Source organism: Narcine bancroftii, chromosome 6 (assembly GCF_036971445.1).
Source record: "Narcine bancroftii isolate sNarBan1 chromosome 6, sNarBan1.hap1, whole genome shotgun sequence".
Taxonomy (NCBI): Eukaryota; Metazoa; Chordata; class Chondrichthyes; order Torpediniformes; family Narcinidae; genus Narcine; species Narcine bancroftii.
This window is the reverse complement of record NC_091474.1, coordinates 208608779-208636250: the sequence shown is the minus strand read 5'-3', so window position 1 is coordinate 208636250 and position 27472 is coordinate 208608779. Positions and strand designations below refer to the sequence as shown.

Sequence of the window (27472 nt, the reverse complement as noted above, 5' to 3'; positions counted from 1 at the left end):
CAACCTGTGTCTGAATGTTTTTAAAAAAACGAAAGGGATGGTTGTCCACTTCAAGAGGGCTCGGGGGGGGGGGGGGGGACACCACCGTCTCCTGACTATTGACGGCACTACCGTTGAGGTCATCAACTTAAATAAATTTTTCATGATCAACATTAGGAGCATAAATCCTAATGTTCAAGATCCAAGATTCAGAATAAATTTGACAATTCACTAATACAAATCTACCAAAAGGATCAGTGACTACCGACTAATTTAAACAGTAAATTTTTATTAATTCAAATAGCTACACCTCGAGCTTTAGAATTAAATGATGAAGCTAGAACCTAAGATTAAAAGTTTTTGGTTGAAAATTAAATCATTTTTGGAACGGATATTAAAAGTGAATTTGCCTTTTGATCCATTGTTGTTCTTATTAGGAGATATTAAGTCGCAAGCTTTAAGATTGAGATTGGCTATGTATCAAATTGAATTTTTGCGTTGGGCTGTTTCTAAGAAGTGTTTTTAGCTATTACATGGAAATCTGACTCTGTTTTAGGTATGAAAAGATTGCACAATGAAATGAAAGCCTGTATTCCTTTTGAAAATATTACATATAATTTCAGATAAATATTTTTTCTTTACCAAAATTTAAAGCCCTTATTTGAAAATTATTGGTATTAAAATTTGATATCTCGGTCTACTTGATAGATTCCACCATTCTTGTAGCCAAAATATTTAAATGTGTTTGTAGTAGATGATAATCTCCTTTTTATTTCTTTGTAGGTGGGGAAGGGAGGAGGGAGGCTATTAGTAGGGTGGTTGGGTTTTTTAAAATATAAATAACTATATCTGTATTACTATGTAGTAATTAATGTTATGTTATGTGATTTTAAATAAAATATTTAAAAAAAGAGCATCAAGTTCCTTAGTGTGCACTTTAGTGGAGAATCTCACCTGGTCCCTCAATACCAGTTCCATAGCCAAGAAAGCTCAGTAACGTTTCTATTTCCTGCAAAAGCTGAGGAAAGTTCATCTCCCACCCTCCATTCTCACTACATTCTACAAAGGATGCATTGAGAGCATCCTGTGCAACTGCATTACTGCCTGGTTTGGAAGATGTATCTCCTTGGCCCGCAAGACCCTGCAGAGGATACTAGTCAGTGGAAAAGACCATTGGGGGCTCTCTTCCCACCATGAAGGACATCTACCAGAAGCCCGTGTGCGAGGAGGAAGTCTGCACCCAGGATGGCAGTCGGGAGGGACGAGATGGTGAACCTCCACGCGAACTTCCTTTGGCCGATCTGGAAGTGGACTATCTTGTCTCCACAGGTCCGGATTGCCGTTGCGTTGGCCTCACGGAGGGAGGTCCACGAGGTCGGTTCCTGGATTCGATGGCCGTGGCTGGGATGATGCTGATCTGGGCTCCAGTGTCAATGAGGAACCACCGGCCGCTGACTGAGTCCTGCAGGTAGAGAAGGCTGTGTCCTTGACCAGCTGCCACAGCCTTACACCAGCCAGCCTGCTCGTTTACCTGGATGCAGATGCTGCAGCCATGGGCTGTCGGACCGCCGAATGATCCCCAGCTTCAACAGGTGCGAAAACTCCTCCTTCGCTACCTGGAGCTTGTCAGGTGGGAGCTGGCGTGCCTTGGCATGAACCAGCGGGCCCTGGGTGGGGATGTGGTGGAACACCCCGTGGCGCGGTGAGGCAGTGGAGAACTGCAGCTTGAGGAGTGTCAGGAACTCGTCCAGGATCTGCTGGAACTCGTCTCTGGGCGTGCTGATCGTGGCTATCTGGGGTTGATCTGTGCGGGTGGCATCGAGGCAAATGGCCTGGAAGGTACGGGCATCCACCAGGCACCTACCTTGAATGCAGGAACTCTATATTTTAGGCATTTATATTGACACAAAAGTTATCTTAATAAGGTGGAAAGAAAAATGTTGGTAATCAATCTTATTCAGAAATCACAACATACAGGAAATATTAGTCTATTTGTCTTCATCCCAACTAGAGGGCCAAGCTTATTCCTTTTGCTACATCTGTCGAGTCACCTTTATTTATCGTTCATACCATGCTTGAACAATGAGGAAGAGATAATGATTCTCCAGGACTGTGGAGCGTATTTACATAATATAAGTTTGAATAGAAGTTAAACACTAAAATATTAAGACTTATACAGTAACAGTCCACAATACCCTATCCCCAAAAGTTCTGGGTGTACAGCAGTCTGATGGCTTGGGGGAAAAACCTTGCCAATTCTGGTCGTAACCACCTGAGTGCTAAGGTACCTCCTACCAGATGGCAGAAGGGAAAACAGTTTACATGAGGAGTGTGTGTGGAGTCCTTCACAATGTTTATTGCTTTTTTCCTGCATCAAGTGTGGTAGATGTCCTTCATGGTGGGAAGAGAGCCCCCAATGGTCTTTTCCACTGACTAGTATCCTCTGCAGGGTCTTGCGGCCCAAGGAGATACATCTTCCAAACCAGGCAGTAATGCAGTTGCACAGGATGCTCTCAATGCATCCTTTGTAGAATGTAGTGAGAATGGAGGGTGGGAGATGAACTTTCCTCAGCTTTTGGCAAGGCCCATGGGCTGTCGGACCGCCGAATGATCCCCAGCTTCAACAGGTGCGAAAACTCGATGCCTCTCCCACAGCCGTCGGTGCCGTCCTGGAGCAGTAGGTGAATGGACATTGGAAACCGCTGGTATTCTTCAGCCGCCTGCTTCGCCTACTGGAACGCAAGTATAGTGCCTTTGACTGCGAGTTACTGAGCATGTACCTGGCAGTGTGGCACTTATGCTATTTTTTGGAGGGGAGGACTTTTACCATTTTCACAGATCACAAACCCAGGCGCTTATAATGGCAAAGGATCCCTGGTCGGCCTGCCAGCAGCGTCACCTCTCCTTCGTGTCGGAGTTTACCACTGACATTTGGCACAAGGCAGGGAAGGACAATGTGGTTGCCGATGCACTCTCACGACCGGACATCTGCTCGCTGATGCCCAGCCTCGATTTCGACCAGCTTGCCCGGGACCAGGAAGCTGATGAGGAGACGAGGGCCTTCAAGACTGCCATCACCGGCCTGTGGTTCTGAGACCTCCCGACTCCGAGCGGTGAAGGCACCATCCTGTGCAATATCTCCTTGGGCACTCCATGGCCAGTGGTTCCCCAGCAGTGGCGCAGGCAGGTCTTCCGTCACATCCACGACCTTTCACATCCGTCCATCAGGTCCACGGTCCGGATGGTGGCAGAACGGTTCATATGACACGGGCTGTGGAAGCAGATCGCGGGCTGGGCCAGAACATGCACCCATTGCCAGACGTCCAAGGTGCACAGGCACACCAGGGTGCCTGTACAGGAGTTCAAGCACGTCCGGGAACGGTTCAGCCACATTCACGTGGACATCGTCGGGCCCTTACCCGTTTCCCGGGGCAACCGTTACCTGTTTACGGTGAAGGACCGCACCACTTGCTGACCTGAGGCAATCCCGATGCCAGATGCCTCCACCGACTCCTGCTCCCAAGCACTAACTCGCCAACAGGTTGGGGATCCAGCTACACCACACCACGGCCTACCACCCACAGGCCAATAGACTGGTTGAACATCTGCACCACCACCTCAAGTTGGCGCTCATGGCCCGCCTCACTGGTCCCAACTGGATGGACGAACTGCCTTGGGTGCTCCTGGATATTTGCTCCACTCCCAAGGAAGATTTGCAGGTGTCATCAGCTGAGCTGGTCTACGGTGCGCCACTGGCACTACCTGGTGGGTTCGTCAATGTACCTCACAATCCCCAGCGGTCGCCACACGAACTACTTCCTCACCTCATGGCATGCTTGGACTCTTTTGAACCCATACCGCCGCCCAAGCATGGCACCTGCCCGTCTCACGTTCTTGGCGAGCTGCTTTCCGCGGAGTTTGTTTTCGTTTGGCAGGACCCGACTGTGGCACCTCTGCAGCGACCGTATGAGGGGCCGTACAGGATTATACAGCATTTCGGCTTGACATTCACGCTGGACATGGGTGGCAGGCATGAGCTGTTTACCATGGACAGGCTGAAGCCAGAGCACCTCGATCCCACCGAGCCTGTGGTCATTGCCCAGCCCAAGAAGCAAGGCTGCCAGGCAAAAAAAGACATTGGCGCCGGTTCTGGGTGGGGGGGTTGGGGGGGGTGGGGGGGGGGACTGTGTGGCAGCTCACCACAAGGCAGGCGAACCGGCACCGCTTGTAAGCCATGTGGCAGGGCAGCCAGCCAAAATGGTGCCGTCGGGGGGTTCCCTTCCTTCCAGCTTGGTGCTCAGAAACCCATGCTTGGGGACCACGTGACACCCGGGTGACATCAGCGCCCTCCAGCGCAGTTCTCAGCCAGGTCTGGGCTGGGAGTAGAAGTGCAGCCCAGCAGCCTGTAATAAACTAGTCTGCTCACTGAGCTCAACCTGTCTGGTTGTGTGTGTTATTGCAGGAGCAGTGTAGCTGCCACTACAATCTACATAATTATCAAAAGAGATGTTATGGTAGAAAGCCATTGGACAGTAATAATTATATATCAAGAATGTTCAGGGAGGGAGGAGATGAAGATCACCTGTAAAAAAACTCAATATTTAACAACTCAACGATTGTGTATCCCTGAGAAAAGATACAATTTTTTCCCCATAAAATTACCATGTATGTATGTTTCTTTTAAAGTATGAAATATTGCAGGCTCATTTTGTTTTTCACACTTCTTTTTAATTTCTTGTAGCTGCTCTGCAAAGTGTCTTTCCACAGACAGAACTGGGTACTTTTCTAGCTCTCACTAAAAAGGACAAGGAACGACAGCTAAATGAGCTCAGCTTGATTGTCTCTGGCATCCGATTGTTCAACAAAAATTGCAAGAAAGGTGGCGAGGGTATTGATGACTGTAAGTCTTGTGAACACATTTCAGAACACTTTTGTGACTTTCACTTAGTTAGAACATTGCATCATGATGTTGTGCTGACCCATAGATATGTTCCAAAACAATGCAATCCTGCCTACCTCATATCCCTCTTTTTTTTTCTTTCGTCCATGTTCCTGTCAAAGAGTCTCTTTAATGCTCCTATCATTCCAGCCAGCACCACCATCCCTGGCAATGCATTCCAGGCACCTGCAACTCTCTGTGTGAAAACACTACCCCTGATGTCACCCCTAAACTTTCCTCCCTTCACTTTGTAAAGATGTTCTCTGGTGTTTGCTACTCAGGCCGTGGGAAAGAGGTGCTGACTGTCTACTTTATCTGTGCCTCTTGTAATCTTGTAGACCTCTATTAAGTCACCAAAGAAAAAAGCCTCAGCTCTGCTAACCTTGTCTCATAAGATGTATCATATATGCAGTTGTATAGGATGATCTGAAACCAAAAACATCACTTTAAAATCATATAACAATTACAGCATGGCATCAGGACATTTTGGCCCTTCTAATCCGCATCGAACTCTCCTCTAGTCCCACCTACCTGCACCTTGCCCATAATCCTCCATTCCTCTCCCATCACGTTCGTCCTATAGAAAGAGTATAAAATTCTTACCTTGACAAGTCAGGGATGTTGTGAGGTTCTAAAGTTAGGGGGAAGCATGCGCATAAAAAGGCGCCATGACGCATACCAGATGGTGAGTCAGTGACTGAATGGTCGGCTTTACTGATTTTCTTCACCCAGGTCAAGGGGTGCGGCGTTGGATCGGCAGGGGGGGGGGGGCATCAGATCAGTGGGAGGGGGGAGTTGGAGGGCAGCATCAGGGGGAAGGTGGGTTGTTGGCATTGGACCAGGGGATCACAACTCTGCCGCCTTCTTCCTGTTGGCTCTGACCTAATCACGTGTATACCCTATTAGTTATATAACATTTCCTAATCCTTTTTGTATTTTGACTTATGGAATTCTTCTGCTATCTATACATTTAATGTATGCCTTCTTAAATTTAATTTTAATTGAGAGATACAGAATGGTAACAGGCCATCCAGCCCATACCATCCAAATAGACCAATGTGTCCAATTGACTTCATTTTTTGGAGGAAACTGGAGCACCCGGAAAAAGGACACTGTTTGGCCTGCTGAGTTTCTCCAGCATTGTGGTCTCACTTCAACCACAGAATCTGCAGACTCTCACGTTTTACTTCTTACTCTGCCTTCAAGCTTGACCTACCAAAATGCATCACCTCACACTTACAGCATCGGCACCAGAACAAATGTTAGAGGGGGGCACAGTGCAACCCCTCATAAACTCTCAGCAGGAAGTGGGTGCTATAAACATCATCCGCCCCTCCGATGTAGGTGCTGAGAGTACTGCTTTTATGGTGTCAAGCGTCGTTAGCCACTAGTGATGATTGATGCACGCTAGTGACGTTGGAGGGGGTGGGGTGGGTCTGAGAGTGAGCAATGGCTCCATCTGTATGGGGGGGGCACAGCACCTCGCTTTCAGGGGCAATGCCCATGGATGCCCCCCCTTGGCACCAACCCTGTCCATCTGCTACTTTCTGCCCAATTCTGCCTCCTGTAATATATCCAGCTGCAACCTTCTTACGACAACCTTCAACACTTTCCACAACCTGTCTAACCTTCGCATCATCTGCACACTTACTGACCCATCCTTCTATATCTTCATTCAGGCCATTTATAAAAATCACTAAGAGCAGGGGTCCCAGAACAGATCCTTGGGGTACTCCAGCGGACACTGACCTCCAGGCAGAATACTTCCCGTCCACTACTACTCTCTACTTTCTACAGGCAAGCCAGTTCTGAATCCATACAGACAAGGTTCCATAGCTAAACGTCATTGCTAAATAATGTATTCATGGTTAAGTGGAAATAACATTCTTTAAATACCAATGAGTAAATATTTTAGCCAATTTCAGGTTGAAATCTCTATTAGTATCTGGCAGAAGGTTGAGGTGGTTGGAAATTAATCATCCTGGTCCCAGAATATCACTGCAGGTGTTCCCCAGAGACCAGAACGCAACCATCTTCAAATCCATCTAATGTCAAAAGTGGAGATGTTTACCAATGGTTGTTCAGCATCCATTTCCATTCCGAAGGCTTTAGATAGCAAAGTAGTTGAGACTCCATGGATGAAAAATGACAACAGATATTCAATACGGACTCAGTAGTGGTTAACACAATGCTAATCTTCTTTCTTCTTCTTTGGCTTGGCTTCGCGGACGAAGATTTATGGAGGGGGTAAATGTCCACGTCAGCTGCAGGCTCGTTTGTGGCTGACAAGTCCGATGCGGGACAGGCAGACACGGTTGCAGCGGTTGCAGGGTAAAATTGGTTGGTTGGGGTTGGGTGTTGGGTTTTTCCTCCTTTGCCTTTTGTCAGTGAGGTGGGCTTTGCGGTCTTCTTCAAAGGAGGTTGCTGCCCGCCGAACTGTGAGGCGCCAAGATGCACGGTTTGAGGCGATATCAGCCCACTGGCGGTGGTCAATGTGGCAGGCACCAAGAGATTTCTTTAGGCAGTCCTTGTACCTCTTCTTTGGTGCACCTCTGTCACGGTGGCCAGTGGAGAGCTCGCCATATAACACGATCTTGGGAAGGCGATGGTCCTCCATTCTGGAGACGTGACCCACCCAGCGCAGCTGGATCTTCAGCAGCGTGGACTCGATGCTGTCGACCTCTGCCATCTCGAGTACTTCGACGTTAGGGATGAAAGCGCTCCAATGAATGTTGAGGATGGAGCGAAGACAACGCTGGTGGAAGCGTTCTAGGAGCCGTAGGTGATGCCGGTAGAGGACCCATGATTCGGAGCCGAACAGGAGTGTGGGTATGACAACGGCTCTGTATACGCTAATCTTTGTGAGGTTTTTCAGTTGGTTGTTTTTCCAGACTCTTTTGTGTAGTCTTCCAAAGGCGCTATTTGCCTTGGCGAGTCTGTTGTCTATCTTGTTGTCGATCCTTGCATCTGATGAAATGGTGCAGCCGAGATAGGTAAACTGGTTGACACAATGCTAATACAACTTAAGTAACCCGTGTTCGCATCTGTCACTGTTGATAAAGAGCTTATACATTCTCCCTGTGTCATTGTGGGCTTTTTCCGGGTGCTCCAGTTTCCTCCAAAAAATGAGGTTAATTGGTCACATTGGTCTATTTGGATGGTATGGGCTGGATGGCCTGTTACCATTCTGTATCTCTCAATTAAAATTAAATTTAAGAAGGCATACATTAAATGTATAGATAGCAGAGGAATTCCATAAGTCAAAATACAAAAAGGATTAGGAAATGTTAAAACCAAAAATTAAAAGATAAAGTAGAGCAATGTAATGAAAATAAATTATCAAGGAAAATTAAGCAAAATAGTAAACTTTATTACTGACATGTTAATTTTAAAAAAAGGAAGGTTGGGAATAAGGCAATTAAGGGATAGAGGTGAACAATGCAGGTAATGATGGAAACAGTATTAAATCTTTTCTTCACTTTGGTATTTGCCAATGAGACGAATCAGGGACATGACTGACTGGATGATCAGATAAGTAATTTGAGGTGTACTTGAAAAAGAAAAATAATTACAACATGGAAAGAGGCATTTGGCATGTCACATTACATCTCACATTACATGGAGTGGGAAGAGGTACAAAAGAATCTTGGATTACAAATATACTGAATCATTAAAAGTTGCAATATAGGTTCATATGGCCATGCCGAAAGCAGCGTGTATTTCTAGTGAGAGAGAATTAAAAAGTAGAATAATTATATAAAACCTCTATTGCAATTTGGTAAGATCACACTTGGGGTTCTAGGGACGTTTCTGGTCACCTTAGTGCGAGAAGGAAATACAGGCATTGAAAAGGGTTCAAGGAAAATTAACAAGGAAGGTTCCAGGAAGGTAAAGATATGCAAGTCAAGAAAAGTGTACAGACTTGGGTCTCTGCTCTGGAGAATAAAAGGCAAAGTGGTGACAGAATAAGAAGATGTTTTGATAGCATGATACTAAGAGAATGTTTCCACTTTCAGGAAAGAGCATTACTAGGGGCCATCAATGTAAAATAGTTATTAGAATACTGAATATGGAATACAAAAGAAATTTGTTTACCCAAAGTAATGTTAGAGAGTGGAATATTCAAGCACAGCAGGTGGTTGAAGAGTGCATACATATTTAATTGGAGGCTAGGTAAGCATTTAAAGGTGAAGAAAATAAAGAATATTGTAGCGAGTGTTGCAGTGAATAAAGCATGACAGAAGTTGTCCGTGATCTGAACCAACAGAACTGTTTAATGGAATTTTCACTCTTTAAATAATTACAGTTGATACACTATCACAATCACCTGACTTCTGATGTCATGTGCCTCCCAGAGTTCTTTGTGCTTCTCAGCCACTGGGAACTTCTGATCTTGCCAGGGCCCGCGGCTACGGATTGATAATGGAGTGGCGCAGCTCACCACATATCCCTCCCCCCCCCCCCCCCACCCTGGAACCAGAGCTCGGCAGTCTCACCTATGCGGCTAGAACAGGCCAGCAGATGCTTCCTGCACCGGAGTCATGCCACCCGCACCGGTTGATCTAGGTCCACGTGTGCCAGCTTAAGGTGATCTACTGAAACTGTTTCTTGCCTGACACCAACATCGATAACAAATGTGGAGCCGTCATTCCATACCACCTTGAAAGACCTTCATATGGCTGTTGCAACGGTGTCCTATGCTCATTCCTGAGGAGGAATAGATGAAGGCTGACCTTGAGTTCAGGTGGAATGTATGAAGTCGTAGATCCATGCTGGGTGGCCAGGATAGGCTTCAATGTACCCACCTTCTTCCTTAAGCGTGTGGGTACCGGTGGGAGATTCCTGCTGCCCACATGCTGCTGGAATGAAATCCGCTGGGACCGTTTGGGGGGCTCCATAAACCAATTCTTTGGACGACGTAGCTAGATACTTAAAAGTATCCAAGGCAGTTTATCTATCAAATCCAGTCCCTTAAGACATGGCATGAGAGCCATTTTCATATGATGGTGAAAACCTTCCATTTAGCCATTGGATTAGGGAGGATAGGTCGTCGACTGATGCAGTTGTGTGCCCAGCAACTGTGCGATTGTGGACCATAACCCGGGCATAAACTGAACTCCTCTGTCAGAGGAGATATGCACGGGTAGTCCGAAACGTACTATACAATTGGAAATGAAGGCTCTCACACAAGCCGAGGTGGAGGTGTCGGAAAGTGGGACAACCTCTGGCCATCTCATGAACCTGTTTACTATTGTGAAGAGGTGAGTAGCACCCTTGGAAGGGGCAAAGGGGCGACGATATCCACATGGATGTGATCAAACCTGCACTGTGTGGTTGCAAAAACCTGTAGTGGGGCATTGGTGTGGCGCTGAACTTTTGAGGTCTGACTCTGGATGCATGTCCTTGCCCAAGCGCCGACTTGCTTGCTAAGGCCGTGCCACCTGAATTTTAGCCACCACGAGCCTTGTTGTCGTCCTAATCAAAGGGTGAACCAAACCATGTATGGTGTCAATCACGCAGCAGGTACAATGGGCCTTAGTTAGGGAGGCGTTTGCTGGACCAAAACGCATGTCCTCCAATTTCAGTCTCAAGATGGCGGTGCAATAAGTGGCCATCTCTTCATCTTCCTACTGGCTGCTGCCAAAGCCGTGTAGTCTATACCGGGAGCAGGGAAATGGAGGGAAGTGATTGTGGTGCGGGATAGCGTGTCAACGACTAGATTGTTCTTCTTGGCTATGTGTTTTATCGTAGTTCTAAACTCTGAAATGTAGGAGATTTGTCAATGCTGTTATGCTTATCACGGATCTGACATCTTGGTGAATGCAAAAATCAATAGCTTGTGAGCAGCATAGACCATGAACCCTCTGCCCTCTAGGAAATAGCGAAAATGACCAAGTAGAGGGCAAGGAGCTCCTGTCAAAAACACTGTACTTTTGCTCTGGTGATCTCAAATGGTGGCTAAAGAAAGCTAAGGGTTTCCAGAAGCCATTGATGAGCTGCTCCAGGACCCCACCTACTGCATCCACCGTCAGAGCCGTGGGCACGTCAACCCTCAGGTGTACAAGCACAGTGGCTCTCACTAGCGCTCCTTTGACAGTCTCAAATGCAGCCATGGCCTCGCCATCCCATTTCAGTTCCTTGGGATGTCTGAACAAGAGCTTGAAAAGTAGCTGCATAACTTTGGCTGCAGCTGGCATGAAAACGATGGTAGAAGTTAATCATGCCAACAAACTCCTGCAGGCCTTTAATGGGGTAGAGGGTCTTGGAAATTTGCAAATGGCCTTGACCTTGGAAGGTAGTGGAACTGCTCTGTACTGACTGATGCAGTAGCTGAGGAAATCGATTGATGTGAGGCCAAACTGGCATTTGGCCAGGTGGATCGCTAACCCGCGGTCATCTAGCCACTGACATAGTCGACGGAAATGGACCCAGGGCTGCTGCCGTGAGTGGCTGGTGATAAGGATGTCGTCCAAATAAACAAGAAATGAAATCCAGGCCCCAGGTGACTGTGTCCATTAGGCGTTGAAATGTCTGGGCCAAGTTTTTTTTAAAACCAAAAGGCACATGGAGGAATTCAAGTAGCTCATACGGGTTAATAAAGGCTGTCTTAGGAATGTACCTGCGCACCAGGTTGATTTCGAAGCAAGTCTTAATGCCGTGAAGTATAGCAGAGAAATCCTGTATATGGGGAACCTGCAGTGATGTCGTTCAGACCCCACAAGGACTCCACTCTCCAGACTCCTTGGGTACCATACCGGGGCCATTGTTCGAGGATATTAGGCAAACCATTTAGAACTGAGATGAGGAGGAATTTCTTTACCCAGAGGGAGGTGAATCTGTGGAATTCATTGCCACAGAGATCAGTAGAGGGAGGTTCATTGAATATATTTAAGAGGGAATTAGATATATTTCTTCAGTATAAGGGAATTGGGGGTTACGGAGAGAAGGCGGGGACGGGGTACTGAACTTTAAGATCAGCCATGATCTCATTGAATGGCAGAGCAGACTCGAAGGGCCAAATGACCTACTCCTGCTCCTATCTTCTATGTTTTTATGCAACGGGTGATGCCCAAGGGCTATTGGAGTGGCGATCAATCCCTATTTCCTCCATGTGTTGGAATTCGTCGTTAGCCAATCACAATTTATCTAGTAGTAGCTTGCATGCTCGAGCGTGCAGGTGACATCCATGGTACTGTACCCCACATTTTGTTTTGGCCATCGAGAACTGTGGAGTAACGATGCTGGAGAATTTCACTCGGATTCTAGCATATCCATCGTCAGAGAGCATAACCGAGTCGAGGCGAGGTGCGGGCAACGCCGCGTGGTGCAAGGCGAGGAGCTCAAAAGCCTTTGAATTAACTAAGCGGTGACCTTTGAGATCTATTAGAAGAGACTGTGCTCGCAAAACATTGGCTCCCAGGAGTGGTTGTGATACATCAGCAACGGTGAAGGACCAGCTGAACTGTGACGAGCCAAAATTGAGTGAAATTGTCCTTAACCAGCACTTCCAGATGCTGCTGTTGTTGGTGGCTGTGAGGGGAGGGCCTTTTTTTCCTGAACGAGGAGGGAAACATGCTAACCTCCGCTCCACTGTCGACCAAGGAACATCTATCCCAGAGGAAAATGAGGTTGTTCTTTAGGCCGGCTGTCACGGCCATTACCGATGGCTGGCCTCGGCGGGAGACAGCAGTGGAGGGCTGCAGCTCCCTATCTCTGATGGTAATAGAACCACTGCTCTCTGCGCTGCATCCGATCAAATCTGATGTCGCATTGCTATCTGGAGTGGGAAGGGTTTGTGCCCTTTGCCGAAAATCTATCTTGTTGTTTAGCATGCCACAACTCATCAGCACGGGCTGCTAAGTGATGGGGGGTTATTAAAGTCTTTGTTTGCAAACAGCAAATGGCTGTCTTCTGGAATTTGCTGGAGAAAAAGTTGCTTGAAAAACAGACAGGGCTTGTGTCGTCCATGAGCACCAGCATCCCATTCATTAATTTGGAAGGAGTGCGGTTGTCCAGGCCGTCCATATGCAGAAGTCGTGCTGCCCTTTTGTGCGAAAAAGGCTGAAAATATGTATGAGCAGGACTTTGCTGGCTCAAAGTACTTGTGACTAGGGGGATCAGGAGGTATGGAGAGAGAGCTGGAACAGGGTACCGAGTGGATAATCAGCCATGATCAAAATGAATGGCAATGTAGGCTTGAAGGGCCAAATGGCCTACTCCTACACCTATTTTCTATGTTTTTATACCTGTTGTTGGCTGGAGGCTGGTGCAAGAAATCGATAATACGCCCCACAGTTTCCTGGTCCTGCGATGCAATGACATAGTAGTACTTCATTGCATAGTTGGAACTAGGCCTCGGCCTGCGAGTACCAGATTTGTGGCTGCAAGGTCAAAAATACTGGAGGTTTGAGCACAACAGTGTTTTGTGCATCCATAGTGAGGTCCAAAATGTTACTTGGACCGTTGGGGGTCACCAATGTAGCGAGTGGTGCAGTGAATAAAACACAACAGAAGTTGTCTGTGAGCTGAACCAACAGATGTTTAATGGAATCTTCACAGGAGTTTAAATAATTACAGTTGGTGTGCTATCACCATCACCCAACCTCTGATATCACATGTCTCCCAGAGTTCCTTGTGTCCCCCAGCCACCGGGAACTCCTGATCCTGTGGGAGCCCGCAACTATTGATGTCAGTTTGATAATGGAGTGGCACGTTAACCACAGTATCCTCATAAAGGATTTGTGTGAGATAATTGTTCATCCATAGGATTATGCAAGAAAAGACACAAGAGGCTGGTGCAGCATAAACATCAACATGATCTGGTTGGACCAGCAAAACTGTTTTTGTGGTATTCTACATTTAATTTCCTAAATAGTCAGTTGTATTGCATGTTGACAGGCAGTGAATTTCTAAGGTATGCATGGGCTGAGATATTGTGAGTGAAAGAACAATTCAATTAAAAAAAACTTTCCTTTAGGTGAAAGGTGTGGCTTGAAATGGGGACCAGAGCATTGAAGATCATCTGACATTAGGAAACTTAAGCTTTTGGAATTCAGCGTTGGTCAGATTAGACTTGCAAGAGGGTGTTGGGAGAGGATCAGCCAGAAGGGCAACTGACCATTTGGGGAAGGATCCTGGCCTGGGGGCACTGGATTGGACGGATCTGTGATTTGAATGCCTTAAGAACATTTAGAGAAATTTGGGTGGGAGCAAACATCAAGAAGCCTAAAGTCAATATTTTCTGGTCTGTGGAGGAACCAGGCACGTTTACACATTTGGATGGTCTCTTTAGAACTGAAATGGTCCAGGAATAGTGTGAAAGTACCATGATATAATATTATAGATTGTCTCTATGTAACAAACGGAAGGGAAAAAATTTATGTGAAGCACCAAGGAGGTGAGAAGTTAGGATAATCATATAACCATTTACGGAGCGGAAACAGGCCACGTTGGCCTTTCGAGTTCGCACCGGTTCACTGATTTTGTGCGCCCTCTTCAGGCATTGGTCCTGGTATAGATCTTCATTCAATAACGATGGACGGATTCCTTCTTCAGCTCCCTGAGCAGCACTCTCTCTTACTCTGTATTGTTAACACCAAAGTCCCTATATTTTTCAAGGCATTCGGAGAAGTAACTGAGAAACATTACATTTTAAACACATGGTACGTCAGGATCAGAAGGATTGGAGCATTATTGTTCAAGTGACACAACTTTAAAAAATAACATCTAACTTGATGAAGAATGTGATACTACAACAGGAAAAACGGATGGATGAGGTTGAAAGATGTAGGTGATGGGCCGACAGGTATACCCCACTTTACGAATACTTGCTTTACACAAATTTAGTGTAAAGAAACCTGTGCTTGCTTTTTTGAAAAGATTTTTGCTTTTATGAAAGCAGCGAACCATTATAGAGGCTGCACGTGCATCCCGAGCAGCTCTTCTCCTCTCACCTACATCCCAGTCTCCTGTACCTCCTGCCCCCCAACCTCCAAAAACTCAGCCTAACTACACTGTACATCTATCATTTCTACATTATAGGTGTATTAATCATATCATTCCTGCTTTTTAATAAATGTTAGTGTTATTTTAGGTTTTGTTATTTGATATGATTTGGTGGGGTACTTTTGGGTCTGGGAACGCTCAAAAAATTTTCACGTAGAAATGAAAGGTAATCACTTATTCACTTTATGCCATTTCAGCCTACGAAAGGTTCCATAGGAGCGGTGTAGTTTCGTAAAGCACGGAATACCTGTAAATGAAATTCTGGGAGTCAGTTATTGATTTCAATCAGTTTAAAATGAAAATTTAGCTAAAGATTGTTCAGTCCAGAGATGCAGAAACTTGAAATATTCTTCTTTCTTTTCTTTGGCTTGGCTTCGCGGACGAAGATTTATGGAGGGGTAATGTCCATGTCAGCTGCAGGCTCGTTTGAGGCTGACAAGTCCGATGCGGGACAGGCAGACGAGGTTGCAGTGGTTGCAAGGGAAAATTGGTTGGTTGGGGTTGGGTGTTGGGTTTTTCCTCTTTTGTCTTTTGTCAGTGAGGTGGGCTCTGCGGTCTTCTTCAAAGGAGGTTGCTGCCCGCCGACTGTGAGGCGCCAAGATGCACGGTTTGAGGCGATATCAGCCCACTGGCGGTGGTCAATGTGGCAGGCACCAAGAGATTTCTTTAGGCAGTCCTTGTACCTCTTCTTTGGTGCACCTCTGTCACGGTGGCCAGTGGAGAGCTCGCCATATAACACGATCTTGGGAAGGCGATGGTCCTCCATTCTGGAGACGTGATGAAATATTAATCCCAAATGAAACTACAATTGGAGTGGTGAATTGGGCTATTTGTAATATTGCTATGCTTCTTGCACCATCATTTTATCCTGATACTTTTGTTGGACTGGTGGATGGGCTCATACACATATTTGATACAATTAGGACACCAACACAATTTTTACTAACAGGTGTTGAATGCAATGTTGCAATAACACCCAGAGTCAGAACTGCTTGTGAAACCCAAGGGTTCACAAGGTGATGAGGTCCAGAAGATGATTATTCTTTTGTAAAAGTTATACCTAGAGTTTTGATTAGGCCAGAGGACAGAGAAAGCCTGTGATCAAAACACAGAAATGTGCTGATGTTGGAAATCAAACCAGAAAATTCTGGAAGTACTCAGCAGAGCAGACAAGAGATCTACAAGGTGAGTTAACATTCAGGACAAGGACATAGAAAATAGAAATCTACAGCACACACTGCTGTGCTGACCTAATAATCCACTCTAACAACTGCCCATAATTTTCTTACTGCATAATCTTCCATTTTTTTTCCCATTTCAGGTACCTATCTAATAGTATCTTGAAAAGTCCTGTTGTACCTGCATCCAACAACATTGATGGCAGGACATTCCATGCACCGACTACACTCTGTGTGAAAAACGTACCTCTTGCATTTCCCCTGTACTACTTCAGTCAACACGATCAATACCTTGGCTCCTCTACCAGGTTGCCCCTCATCCTTCGTTGCTTCAAGGGGAAAAGACTAAGTTCACTCCATCTATCCTCATAAGGCATGTTCTCCAATCCAGTCAGCTTCCTTGTAAATCATAATATTAGTAGATTAATTTAAGAGAGGTGGGAGTGGCAATGAAATTAAGACCAAATGTGGTGCTGGCAACGAGAGAGGTTAGAGTGTATCTGGGGAGAAAAACAATTGAAAGGGATCAATAGAATCTGAAAGACAAAAAATAATGAATGGACCTTAAAGCTTGCTTTATTTCCAGCTGCCCCAACTCTCATTGAAGGTCATTGCCCTAAAATGTTAAACATACCATATCAAAGGTATCAAGGTGTTAAGGTGGAAATGAAGCAAGTTTTGAATTTCAGAGAAAATTGACAGTGTCAATGAAAATAAGGCCGAAGTTGAGAGGGAATAGAGGTAACTGAAATACCAGGAGAGGCAAATGACCTGTAATGACTGGAACTTGAAGATTCCTTCATTTCCAACTCTCTAGTCCAGGGGTGTCAAACTCAAATTCACAGAGGGCAAAAATTAAAAACTTGGACTAAGTCATGGGCCAAACTAAATATTGATTGAAAATTTTCAACATCTGCATGTTTTCTCTTCTTTCAACATATGTAATGTTAAACTTTTTCTTATTAAAATAAATGTTTAATAATAGTTTTGGTTAAACTCTTTCCAGAAGAAGCATTAACAAATGAGAAATAAAATATTCAATAAAGAATATTTCTCTATAGCCTTTAAGCTCCTTTTAAATGTATTTTTTTTCACAAGCCAACAAGTAAAAAAAAACAACTTGCTTCAATGAAAATCCAATCTTTCAACTATGAACAGTCCAAAGTGAACCAAAGAAAATATTAATCCAAGCTTCGCTTGCTCCACTGTGATTTACTCTGATGCACCTGGGTCTAAACCAGATACTTGGCATCTTTTCTTAGATGCAAGTTCATCAAACTTTGGGGTCAGAGTTTGCCTCCCACCTGTCTTGAAAGGTCCTGTTTTCTGTCTTTCGTTTGGCCATTTTTCGTAAGGGTTTTATGACATGTGAGTTAGGCGACAGGTCGCAGAGGCTAATGAAAATAAAGAGAGGAGGTGGGGGCGATTAGTGGGCTGACGGGCCGGCGCCAACGCCTTTGCAAAGCATTCTGGAATTTGTAGTATTAGCTGTGCATGCGCTATACTGGCGCGGCAGCCAGCGGGCCAGCACTAATACATATTTGATATGATCTTGCGGGCCAAATATAATTATATCACGAGCCAAATTTGGCCCGCAGGCCTGAGTTTGATATGTGTGCTCTGGACCCTCAGAGAAGGTCATTGACCTAAAATTTTAACTCTGTTCCTCTCTCTGCATACATTGTTTGACCTGCTGAGTGTTTCTAATGTTTTCTGTTGTTTTGAATGCCTGATGTTGTACTTGGAAGTTTGCACAGGAAACCTCGACTTTACTGGTTTCCAATTCCAAGGCAGTTCTCCTCCTAGCTCTCAGGAAACAGGGGAAAAGGCAACATGCCAAAAGAAACTGTTCTCCATTGTTGTTGCAATGAATATCTCTCCAATGTTTTATTAAACATTGCAATGGTCCCTGCCTCTGGCAGTCCATTCCATTCACTCACCAACTTGTGTGGGGGAAAAAAATGTGACACCACAGGTTCATCTCCCCCCTTCACCTTAAATCTATGTCCTCTGGTTACCGATTTTCCCCTACTCCAAACAGAAAACTCTATACGTTTACCCAATCGCCCTTTCTCTTCCCTCTCTTATCAGAGAGCCACCCTCCCCCAATCTTGTGTCAGCTTTTCCTCTTCTACCTTCCCACCTATGACTTCTTTCTTGTTGGACTGTCCCCTGCCTCTTGCCCCATCCTCTATCCCCTCCTTTTTCTTCAGGTGCTTGTCTTTTTTTGTTCATACCTTGATGAAGGGCTCAGGTGATGCTTTACTTCCTACAGATTCTGCGTGACCTGCTGAATTTATCCAGATCTTTTGTGGCTTGCACTTGACTCACTGTCTGCAGGCTTCCTTATTTAACTTCAAAAATCTTAATCCAATTTGTGAGACATGATCTCTCACTTATAAAACCGTGCTAACTGTGTCGAATCAGCCTTAGCCCATCCAAGTCCAGGTAAATCTCCCTCAGGTATTCTCCAGTAACATCATCCACAGATATTAGGCTCACTGGCCTGTGGCTTCCTGGCTATTCTTGCAGCTCTTGAAGAGACCCAACATTTTCCACCCTCCAATCTTTCAGCACCTCACCTGCATTTAATGACGACTCATAAATCTCAGCCGGAGCATCTGCGATTTCCTCTCTGTCTTCCCATAATATTCTTGAATATATCTGATTAGGCCCAGATTTATCTGCCTCCATATGCATCAGGACCTTCTGCACCTCCTCAACTGTCATACTGACTGTCCTCACGACACTACCATTGACTGTTCCAAGTTGCCCAGTCCTCCCCGTCTTTCTCCACAGTTGTAGATATACTTTTCAAGACAGTTGTAGAATTGTGCACATTCTAATCGTCACACTGGTGGTCAAATACAAAGGGAAAGTATACAGTTAAAGATAGCACTAAAGAGGGAAAGGGAGGTGACTGGAACAGGTTGCGAGATATGGTGGTAGAAGCAGAGACGATAATAGGGTTTAAGAGGCTTCTGGATGGGCACGAGAATATGAACGGAATGGGGGGATAATAATAATTATAGGCAGAAAAAAAACATTTGGCATCGTGTTTGGTGCAGACATCGTGGGCCAAGGGGCCTCCTCCTGCGCTACCCTAGTCTGTGTTCTATGTATTCTGGTGATGTATTGCATGTTGAATCCACTAAGATTCTGCTTAAACATTCTTGGGTATTTTTGTTAGACTGCAATTTACTTCCAACGTTTTACTGTATCTTATTGTTCTCTCTGATCACTCCTGGCTAATTCTTCATTGGAGTGGCTGACTTGCAACTATTATAAATCCAGTTTAAAGATAGTTAACTAGTTTAATGCTCTGCTTAACAAAATTATATTTGCAATAACAGTGCCTGCCATTCTAAATGAAGCCCTTCCAGCAACCAAGCAGAATATTAAATCTGAGCTACAACCTACTCAACAATTGGTTTATCACTACACGGCTATTATCGAGAGGTTGGAGAAAAGTCGTCAACAGTGCTATGAAACAGATGGATTGCATGATAAGTTGAAGGAGGCCTTATACAATGTGAGGCAGCATGAGGTCTTTCTCTGCATCATCTTGGTAAGCAATTAAAAGAATCAAGACTTATAAAGTCATACAGCACAGCGACAGGCCCTTTAACCCACAATTCCATAGATATTTAATATTGCTTCCTTACGTTATTGTAACCATTAATGTTGCCTTCCTGAAGATGTACCTCTCTCTGCCTTTTGTCACAATCTCTCCCATCTGTCTTTGTTTTTCTATCCCACTCCCCTCCTCTCGTACTTCATAAGCACACAACTACCATCCTTATGAAAAGCCTTTTGGGTTTGAAATTCTGGCTTGGGCTGCAGTGGAAACGTGCAAATTATAATTGGGGGCTAGATTTGGGTGGAAACCAATTTGCACTGCCATTCCACCCTATCTCTTGTGGCTGGTTTGATAGAGGATGATATTGCAGAGGAAGGTTGATGACTATCTTCCAGCAGCTGTGCCCTATCTACCAGCAAGAGGCCTTTTGAAAAGATCCTACTTTTGAGTGGATAATTATATCTGATCCAGAAAATTGGAGCTAGGGTGTGGCGTATCTGTAGGAGAAAATGAAGGGAAATCAAACACATAATTTCATATGAAGGATTATTTCTGTGGTGCCATTCCTTCCTTTGAGCAATGGAAATGACAGAGCTACCTTAATAAGGTAGCAATCTGGCCTTGTTTGCATGTACTAAAGAAGTATTATGGTTATTTGTCATACATGTTGCCCTCAAAGAAACCAAATTGAGGAAGTGAACAATATGCAGTGAAAATAATATACCTGTATGTTTTGAATTTCACGTACTCAGTAATAGAAGAATTTGAAGCACTGTGGTCAGTGTTCTGTGCAGCGAACAAGAAAAACTACACGCAAGTTGTGAGTGAGCTGAACCAACCAAATGACTTGACTGGAACTCTTCGAGAGCTTTTCAGCACAACCTCTGTGACCCTCTCTTCCCTCCCACCCCCCATGGACCATTGTGAAATCAGCCCAGAACGAGCCTGTACCTCGGTGACCTGGTTTGTTTGTGGATCAGTGCAGCCGCTTTGTGACCCCCAGAACCAGTGATTGGAGGTGCTGAGCCCACAGTTGGTAAACTGTGGGGCTGGAACAGTTACTGGTTGGTCAAGGTCAAGGTGTGCCGATTTGAGGCGTCGACTGTGAATGTTTCCTGCCTACCCCCGATGTCCAAAAGGCATGTAGTCCAGTTGTGTCGTAACACCTTGTATGGACCTTCGTGTGGGCACTGAAATGGCGACCGGTGCGCGCCTCTCTTTATGAAGATGTATTCGCAGTCTTTAAGATCCTTCAGGTCATAGGATGGAGCTGGACAGTGGCATGAAGTTGGGACGGGGGCCTAGGTGCCCACCTTTTCGCAAATTTGCATTTCCTCCTGGCTGCAAGCCACTGGCACAAATTCTCCCAGGACTCTCAGTGAGGCTCAGTAGAGGACGTGGCCAAATCTTGCTTTGACACTGTGCGAATACCAAGGAGCAAAGGAGGCAGCTCGTCCACTCAATCCGGGGTGAAGGGTGGATGGGGCCCATTGAACACCATCATCACGCTTTTAAAGTGACATTAAAAGTCCAGTCCCAGTAGCTTGGCAGCGCAGAACTGTAACATCACCAGAAGTTTAAAGTTTTTGTAGTCTATGCCCCGCATGGTTAGAGACACTATACAGTAGCCGCGGACATCTGCTATATGTGACCTTGAGTGAGGCCAAGGAGACTTTTTGGCTCACTGGCCTTATCATGAGGGAGTAGCACTGCACTGTGTGGGGGTGGATGAATCTTTCCATGTTCCTACTATTGAACAGGCAACTCATCACGTGGCCATTTACCTGAATAACCATCATCGATCTGGCGAGTTGATGGGGACTGTCCTGGTCAACTGTGATAGAAGCCAGTGTCTGATCACTGTCGCTGAGTCAGAGAGTTCGAGTGTTGAGTTGGGTGATGGCAGCCTCCATGGACCGCTGGATTTCAAAGATGGCACCCAAGATGGTGGCCTCCACAACCCACATGTGGAGCTGCCATGTCTCAGAGATGGTGGCCCCCATGATTTGCACGCAGCGCTGCTAGTGAGGGATGGTTTTGATCTGCACACTTTGGCATTGTGCCCTTCCCGCAGCTGGCACAAACCACATTATTCGATGGACAGCGTCTCCTTGGGTGCTTGCTCAGGATACCAAAGTAGCACTTCGGTTGCACACGGAGTATGGCGGCCATGGTCGGTATGCTGGTGGGACATGGTGGTAGTGGTGTTAGGCACTTGTGATGTATGGCTGTCATGGTCAGATTGCTGGCAGAAGATGATGGTGGTGGCGTGTCCCAAGTTGGTGGCAACCACGACGCAGTTGAGTAGGCCTCCATGTTCTGAAGGGCCACCTCCAGTGTGCCTGTCAATTCGACTGCCCTCCACAGACTGACCTCACCTTGCTCCAGTAGTCACTGGTGAATGAAATTGGACCTGATACTTGCAACATAGGCAACTCTAATCAGGCCCTCCATGTACTCCACAGCCGTCACAGCCTTGCATTCACAGGCCTGTCTGAGGGTTCACAGGGCCAGAGATACTCGGCATTCAACTCCCTGGGTCGCTGCTTTCAGGTCACTAGGATGTGTCTGGCATAGACCTCATTGACCTTTTTTAGGTACTGGCCTTTCAATATATCAATTGCCTCTGGATACGACGTTGCTTCCCTGATCATTGAGTACACCAAGGGCCCGACTTGGGAGTGCAGCACCTGTATTGTTCTGACCGAACAATGGCTGATGATGCCTGCAGGGATGCTTCAAAATGCACGGCCAGAGTTAAAAGTTGGTAGATGCCTCAGGCGATTTGAGGGTCGATTTACAGTTTCTTTTGCTTCAGGATATATTCCATTGCGAATAAAATTGATGCATCATAAATGACTCAAAAGTCTGAAGTTGAGCAAAACTGATAGGCTTTTATTTGCAATAGAATGAAGGCACATCCCTGCTGGTCGACTGCCCCGAACTGAGGAGCGTCCAAGGGACAGTCACCTTTATTCAGGACCCTGTGGGAAGAGATGAATGGGTGTGCCCAGACAGATAAATATACACATACAGTGGCTTACCACAGTCATTACCTTAGACAATGCAACACTAACTGTGGTGAGAGCAACATTAACTAATTTAAGTCTGTGAAATGAAACTTGGAACAATATATTCAGATTCAGAGCTGAGTTGTGTATTCATGCATAGGAAGGCAGCGGAGAGATTTACCAGAATATTGCTGGATTAGAGAGTCGACGCTCTAAGGAAAAATGGGACAAAATTTTCTCTGGAGTGCCAGAGGCTGAGGGGAGATCTGATAGAAGTTACCCTTCAAATAATGGGGCAATCAGACTTGCTCTCAATACTCCCAGTGAGGCCTAATCAAAGTTTATGTAGTTGCAAGATGACTTCCTTACTCTTATGTGGAAAAAATAGAATAGATGCATTCCAGGCTGTTAGGGGAGGCAAGGGAGAAAGACATTTACATCTTCTCATGGCCATAGATGAAGCACTATTGTATTCAAATTGATAGGAATCCCAGTTTTCCAGCATTTGGTCTATAGCTGTCTATGCCTTGCAGGTTCAAGTGCTCATCCACATATTTCTTAAATGTTTTGTGAGTACCTGCTTCCAACCCTATTGAGGGAGTGCATTCCAGATTTATTCTGTGGATAAAATATTTTTTTCTTCAGATTCCCTCTGTGACATATAACTCCGCATCTTAAACACAAGCTCTCTAGTTTTGGTCACCACTGCTGTGGGAAAAGTTTCCTGTTATCTTTCCTACTATTTTATACCCCTTGTAATTTTGTGGTGCTCCCTCAACTTCCTTCACTCCAATGGAAACAAACCCCAGTCTCTCCAGTTATCCTCATAGATGAAACCATCTATCCCACGAAATAGCTTGGAGATTCTCCTTACACTCCCTCCTCATTGTGGTTACCATGAGTGCGGACAGTATTGCAGCTATGGTCTGACTAATGTTTCATAAAGTTGTACCATAACTTCCTTACTCTTCTATTCTATGCCTCAGTTAATGAAGGCAAGTATTTTGAATGTCTTCTTCACAACCTCCCCCCACCCCCCGTCCCCCACAAGCTTCTACTTTTAGTAATTCATGTACTTGAAATCCCTGTGTTCCTCAAGACTCCCTGGGGCCCTCCCATTAATTGAATATGTCCTATCCTTGTTAGGCATCCAAATGCTCATCACCTTGTTCTGATTATATTTCATAAATAGTTGTTTTTTTTTTCTCCAATTACTTCTGTATCATTTATTGTGGGTTTACAGGCTTATCCCTGCTGACATTTTTCCTGCAATCTGTATTAACCTCATCTACGGCCATGAGAATATTTAGACCTTTCCCTTGCCTCCCATAACAGCCTGGAATACATCTGTCCTGGGTAAACTTGTACCTCTCACTTTGTTCGTTTTAGATTGGTCACAGTGTTTGAGCTACCGAAAGAAAATAGACACACACGCCGAGAGCACTTCAGTTTATACAAATCTTTATTACAAATTCTAAAGCTGATATCAAACTACAATATGCAAGCCCTTCCCAATTATACTTATCAACGCCTGGACTGGTCCCAACTGCTGAAGGGAGGCAAAGACCACACACTTGTAGTAGGTTGTCGGGGCGCCGGTAGCAGCTTCTCCATCTACCCCGACCGGGACGTTGGCTGGACTCTAGAAGTTCTTCTTCTTGCTGAGAAAAGTTGCCACCTCTCGGAGAGTCTCAAATTTCAGCAGAGGGACCATGGCTTATATTACGCAAAAACTGCTTACCCAAGCACCAGCACAGTAAGAAAGATAAGCGAGCAAGCTAGCATGCCTAGGCTTCAATCGAATAAGACAACTTTCAGCTTATCACTTTGAATACAATGGTTTATTTTGCATCAAGGTTAGGTCTCTGCCTGAAAGACTGTGACCAAAACAAGCAGGAAGATTAAATGCTCTTGGTACACAGATGTCCTTTTGTCAAATAACTGCATCTCTGGCCCCTCAGTGGAATTTAGCTTATGTCTGCTGATTCTAAAAACAAGCAGGTTCTCAGCCGTGCAGAAGCAAAGGCTGCAAAAGTAAAAAAACACGGTTTAAATCTTCCATTACAATATCTCATCAGGTATTGGGGATTTATTCACTTTTCAGCTCACTATGATGTCTCAAACATGCTCCTAGTACTTTACTGACCTTCTCCCTAAATTATACAATTGCAGTGCCCTTCTCCTTAGTGAATACAAATGAGAAGTTTGAATTTTATTCCTTATCTATTTTATTCCTTATCTTATTCCTTCTGGTGCCAGAAACTTGCTCATTTGGTCTCCAGTGGGTCTTACTCTTTTCCTGACAATCCTCTTGACCTTAATAAACAGAAAATGTTTTGGGATTTTCCTAAATTGTGTCTGGCAATGATATTTCATGTCCCTTCTTTGCCTTATGTGTATTTCTTAAATCTTGTCTCTTGGACTGTACTCCTTGGAGTTGAGAAGAATGAGGGTATCATCATAGAAGCATTTTGAATGTTGAAAGCCCTGGACAGAATAGATGTGGCAAAGTTGTTTCCCATGGTAGGGTAAGAGGGCACAACTACAGGACAGTCCTGCACACTGACCTACAGATACATCCCTATTCTGGTTGCTACTTCAAAGTTATAGCTTTTCTTTTTTTTAATCTGGTGCTTTTATTCTTTCCTCTGCAGACCGAAATCATCACATGTGATAAGCAGGTTGAAATGCTACAGGAACAATTAAATAAACGGATGGATGAGTTAAACACTGTGGTTAAGTCAAAGGCAACAGTGCCCACTGCACAAGTATATGTAGGTATCCACCTCATGAAGACTCTAGTTTCAAATTTTGTACATCTTTGAAATGAGCACCCCTATCTTTCTTGAAAAACGTTGTTTTTGTGTTGTCATTTAAAGCAAACAATTATAAGATTTATTTTCAAAATGAGAAAACTATCTCCGTTAATCCCTTTCATCTGGAATAGAAATAGATGGCTGGGAATCTTTTTGCTATTATTTAAAGTGGTCAGAAGCAAGATTATTGCCTTTCATTTATTTTAAATTAAGCATTTTCAATGTTCTTATTTTAACAAGTATCAGGAATTAGTGGATCAGTTTGTTTGCAATTTTTTTTTCAATCTCTCTGGCTGTGTCTCATTCCAAATGTTTTCTATTCTTACCTAGATATTTATGCTCCATCTCTAATCAAAGTTTTGGATGATTAATATTTATTTAAATTTTATCAGAATAACTAATATAAGTAATAGTTGTTGATCTGAGCTGACAGGATTTTAAACTGGTTGGATGTCACATCTGAGGAAATCTCTGCCTCTCGTGTACAGATGTGGGGTTGGGGTGAGAAATCATAATTCCAATGCAGTAAGGGGCTTTCATCCAAAGGCTATCAGGTTCTATCCTAACCATAGCCATAAAGTAGTTTGGGACCAGCAATAGATCTGTGTACACTGTTGAAATGTCACTTTTTTTCTTACCCTAACTGCAACTGTGAATATTTACCTATCTATTCTTTTACATTAGTTATCTCTTTTTCAGTTTTGGTATACCCCATATGGAATGTTAATGTATACTATTATAGTTGGTGTATTTTGTGTATGTTTGGCTGCAACAAAAAAGTATTTTAGTGCATTTTAACATTGCACTTATGTGGCCACCCTCAATATGTTGTGGTCCCCAAATGAGAATGGCTTCTCTCCCTCCTCCCCTCTCTCCCCCATCCCTCTCTCTCCCCCATCGTTCTCTCTCCCCCTCTCCTTTTTTTTGTTATGAAGGACAATAGAATCACAGACTGGACTGTCATTAATCATCTCTAATTGTCTTCTGAACTTTGTAGGTCTGGAATCAGACATGGGCTTGACCAGGCAAAGGAGGTAGATTTATTTTGCCTAGAGGACATAGCTTTTTTTCTGAAGCTTTTTTTAAAAAAAAGACCACATTATTTAATTATTTTAATTTGCCCAGCTGTCATCATGAGATTGCAGTATGTGGTTCTGAGTCAATTCTCCAGAACTCTGTACCTTATCATAATTCATCTACTGAACATTACTTTATATTTATTCTGCCAGCCTCATTTTATTTATCTCTCCAACCTGTGGAGCTCTCTCCAAGATGAGATGGTGCTGCTCAGTGTCTTCAGCAACTTAATAAACAACCTAGATCCGTACTTAGGAACTCACTCACAGCTCTTTCCCGATGGTGTCATTGGGCCCTTACTAGAAGGAGTGGATGTGAAAACAGATGAGGAGAGATTAAACAAAGCATCAGGTATGTGGTAAGGGACAGAAATATTCTCATTCTGATGGATTTTGCCAACTTGAACCCCCATTTTGAAACTCTGTAACATTGTGATTGATTTATTAATTGTTATAACTGCCATATATGTGTCGATTTTAAATAAAATACTAAAAAAAATTTGGGGGGGCTTCATGTTTCAAGAAACAATAGACGGCATTTGGATACGAGGGTCAGCGATCTGACTGGAGTACAGATTCAAATAAATTCTTGGTGAATTATATTTTGTTTCCTGGCAAACAACTTTAAGAATTACAATTAAAAAACTGTTAGAACAACCTGTGACTCAATCAACATAATAACAGGACATAAAAATAGAATAAAATTAATGCTGTGTGGAATAATTAGAGATGGATTGGGTTGGTGGAAAAGTGCCAGGAGTGGATTAGTGATCTGCCTCATACCCCTCTTCATTGGCTTTGATGGAAAGTTCATTTGATCATGCAAATCAGGAAGCTGAGCCATTCGGATTCATTTTCCACAAGGAATCTCTGGTTAAAATGATTCTT

General features: G+C 44.5%; 1 protein-coding gene across 3 annotated transcripts in view; it reads left to right on the top strand.

Annotated features, from left to right (window-relative positions):
* The window catches only part of cfap206 (cilia and flagella associated protein 206), a 57708-nt gene that overhangs the window by 18602 nt on the left and 11634 nt on the right, over nucleotides 1-27472 (top strand). For all 3 annotated transcript variants that reach the window (XM_069887374.1, XM_069887375.1, XM_069887373.1), the window contains 4 exons: nucleotides 4721-4879; nucleotides 19455-19669; nucleotides 25347-25466; nucleotides 26738-26936. In XM_069887374.1, coding sequence (XP_069743475.1) covers nucleotides 4721-4879; nucleotides 19455-19669; nucleotides 25347-25466; nucleotides 26738-26936 — 693 coding nt within the window. The remainder of the gene's footprint in view (nucleotides 1-4720; nucleotides 4880-19454; nucleotides 19670-25346; nucleotides 25467-26737; nucleotides 26937-27472) is intronic.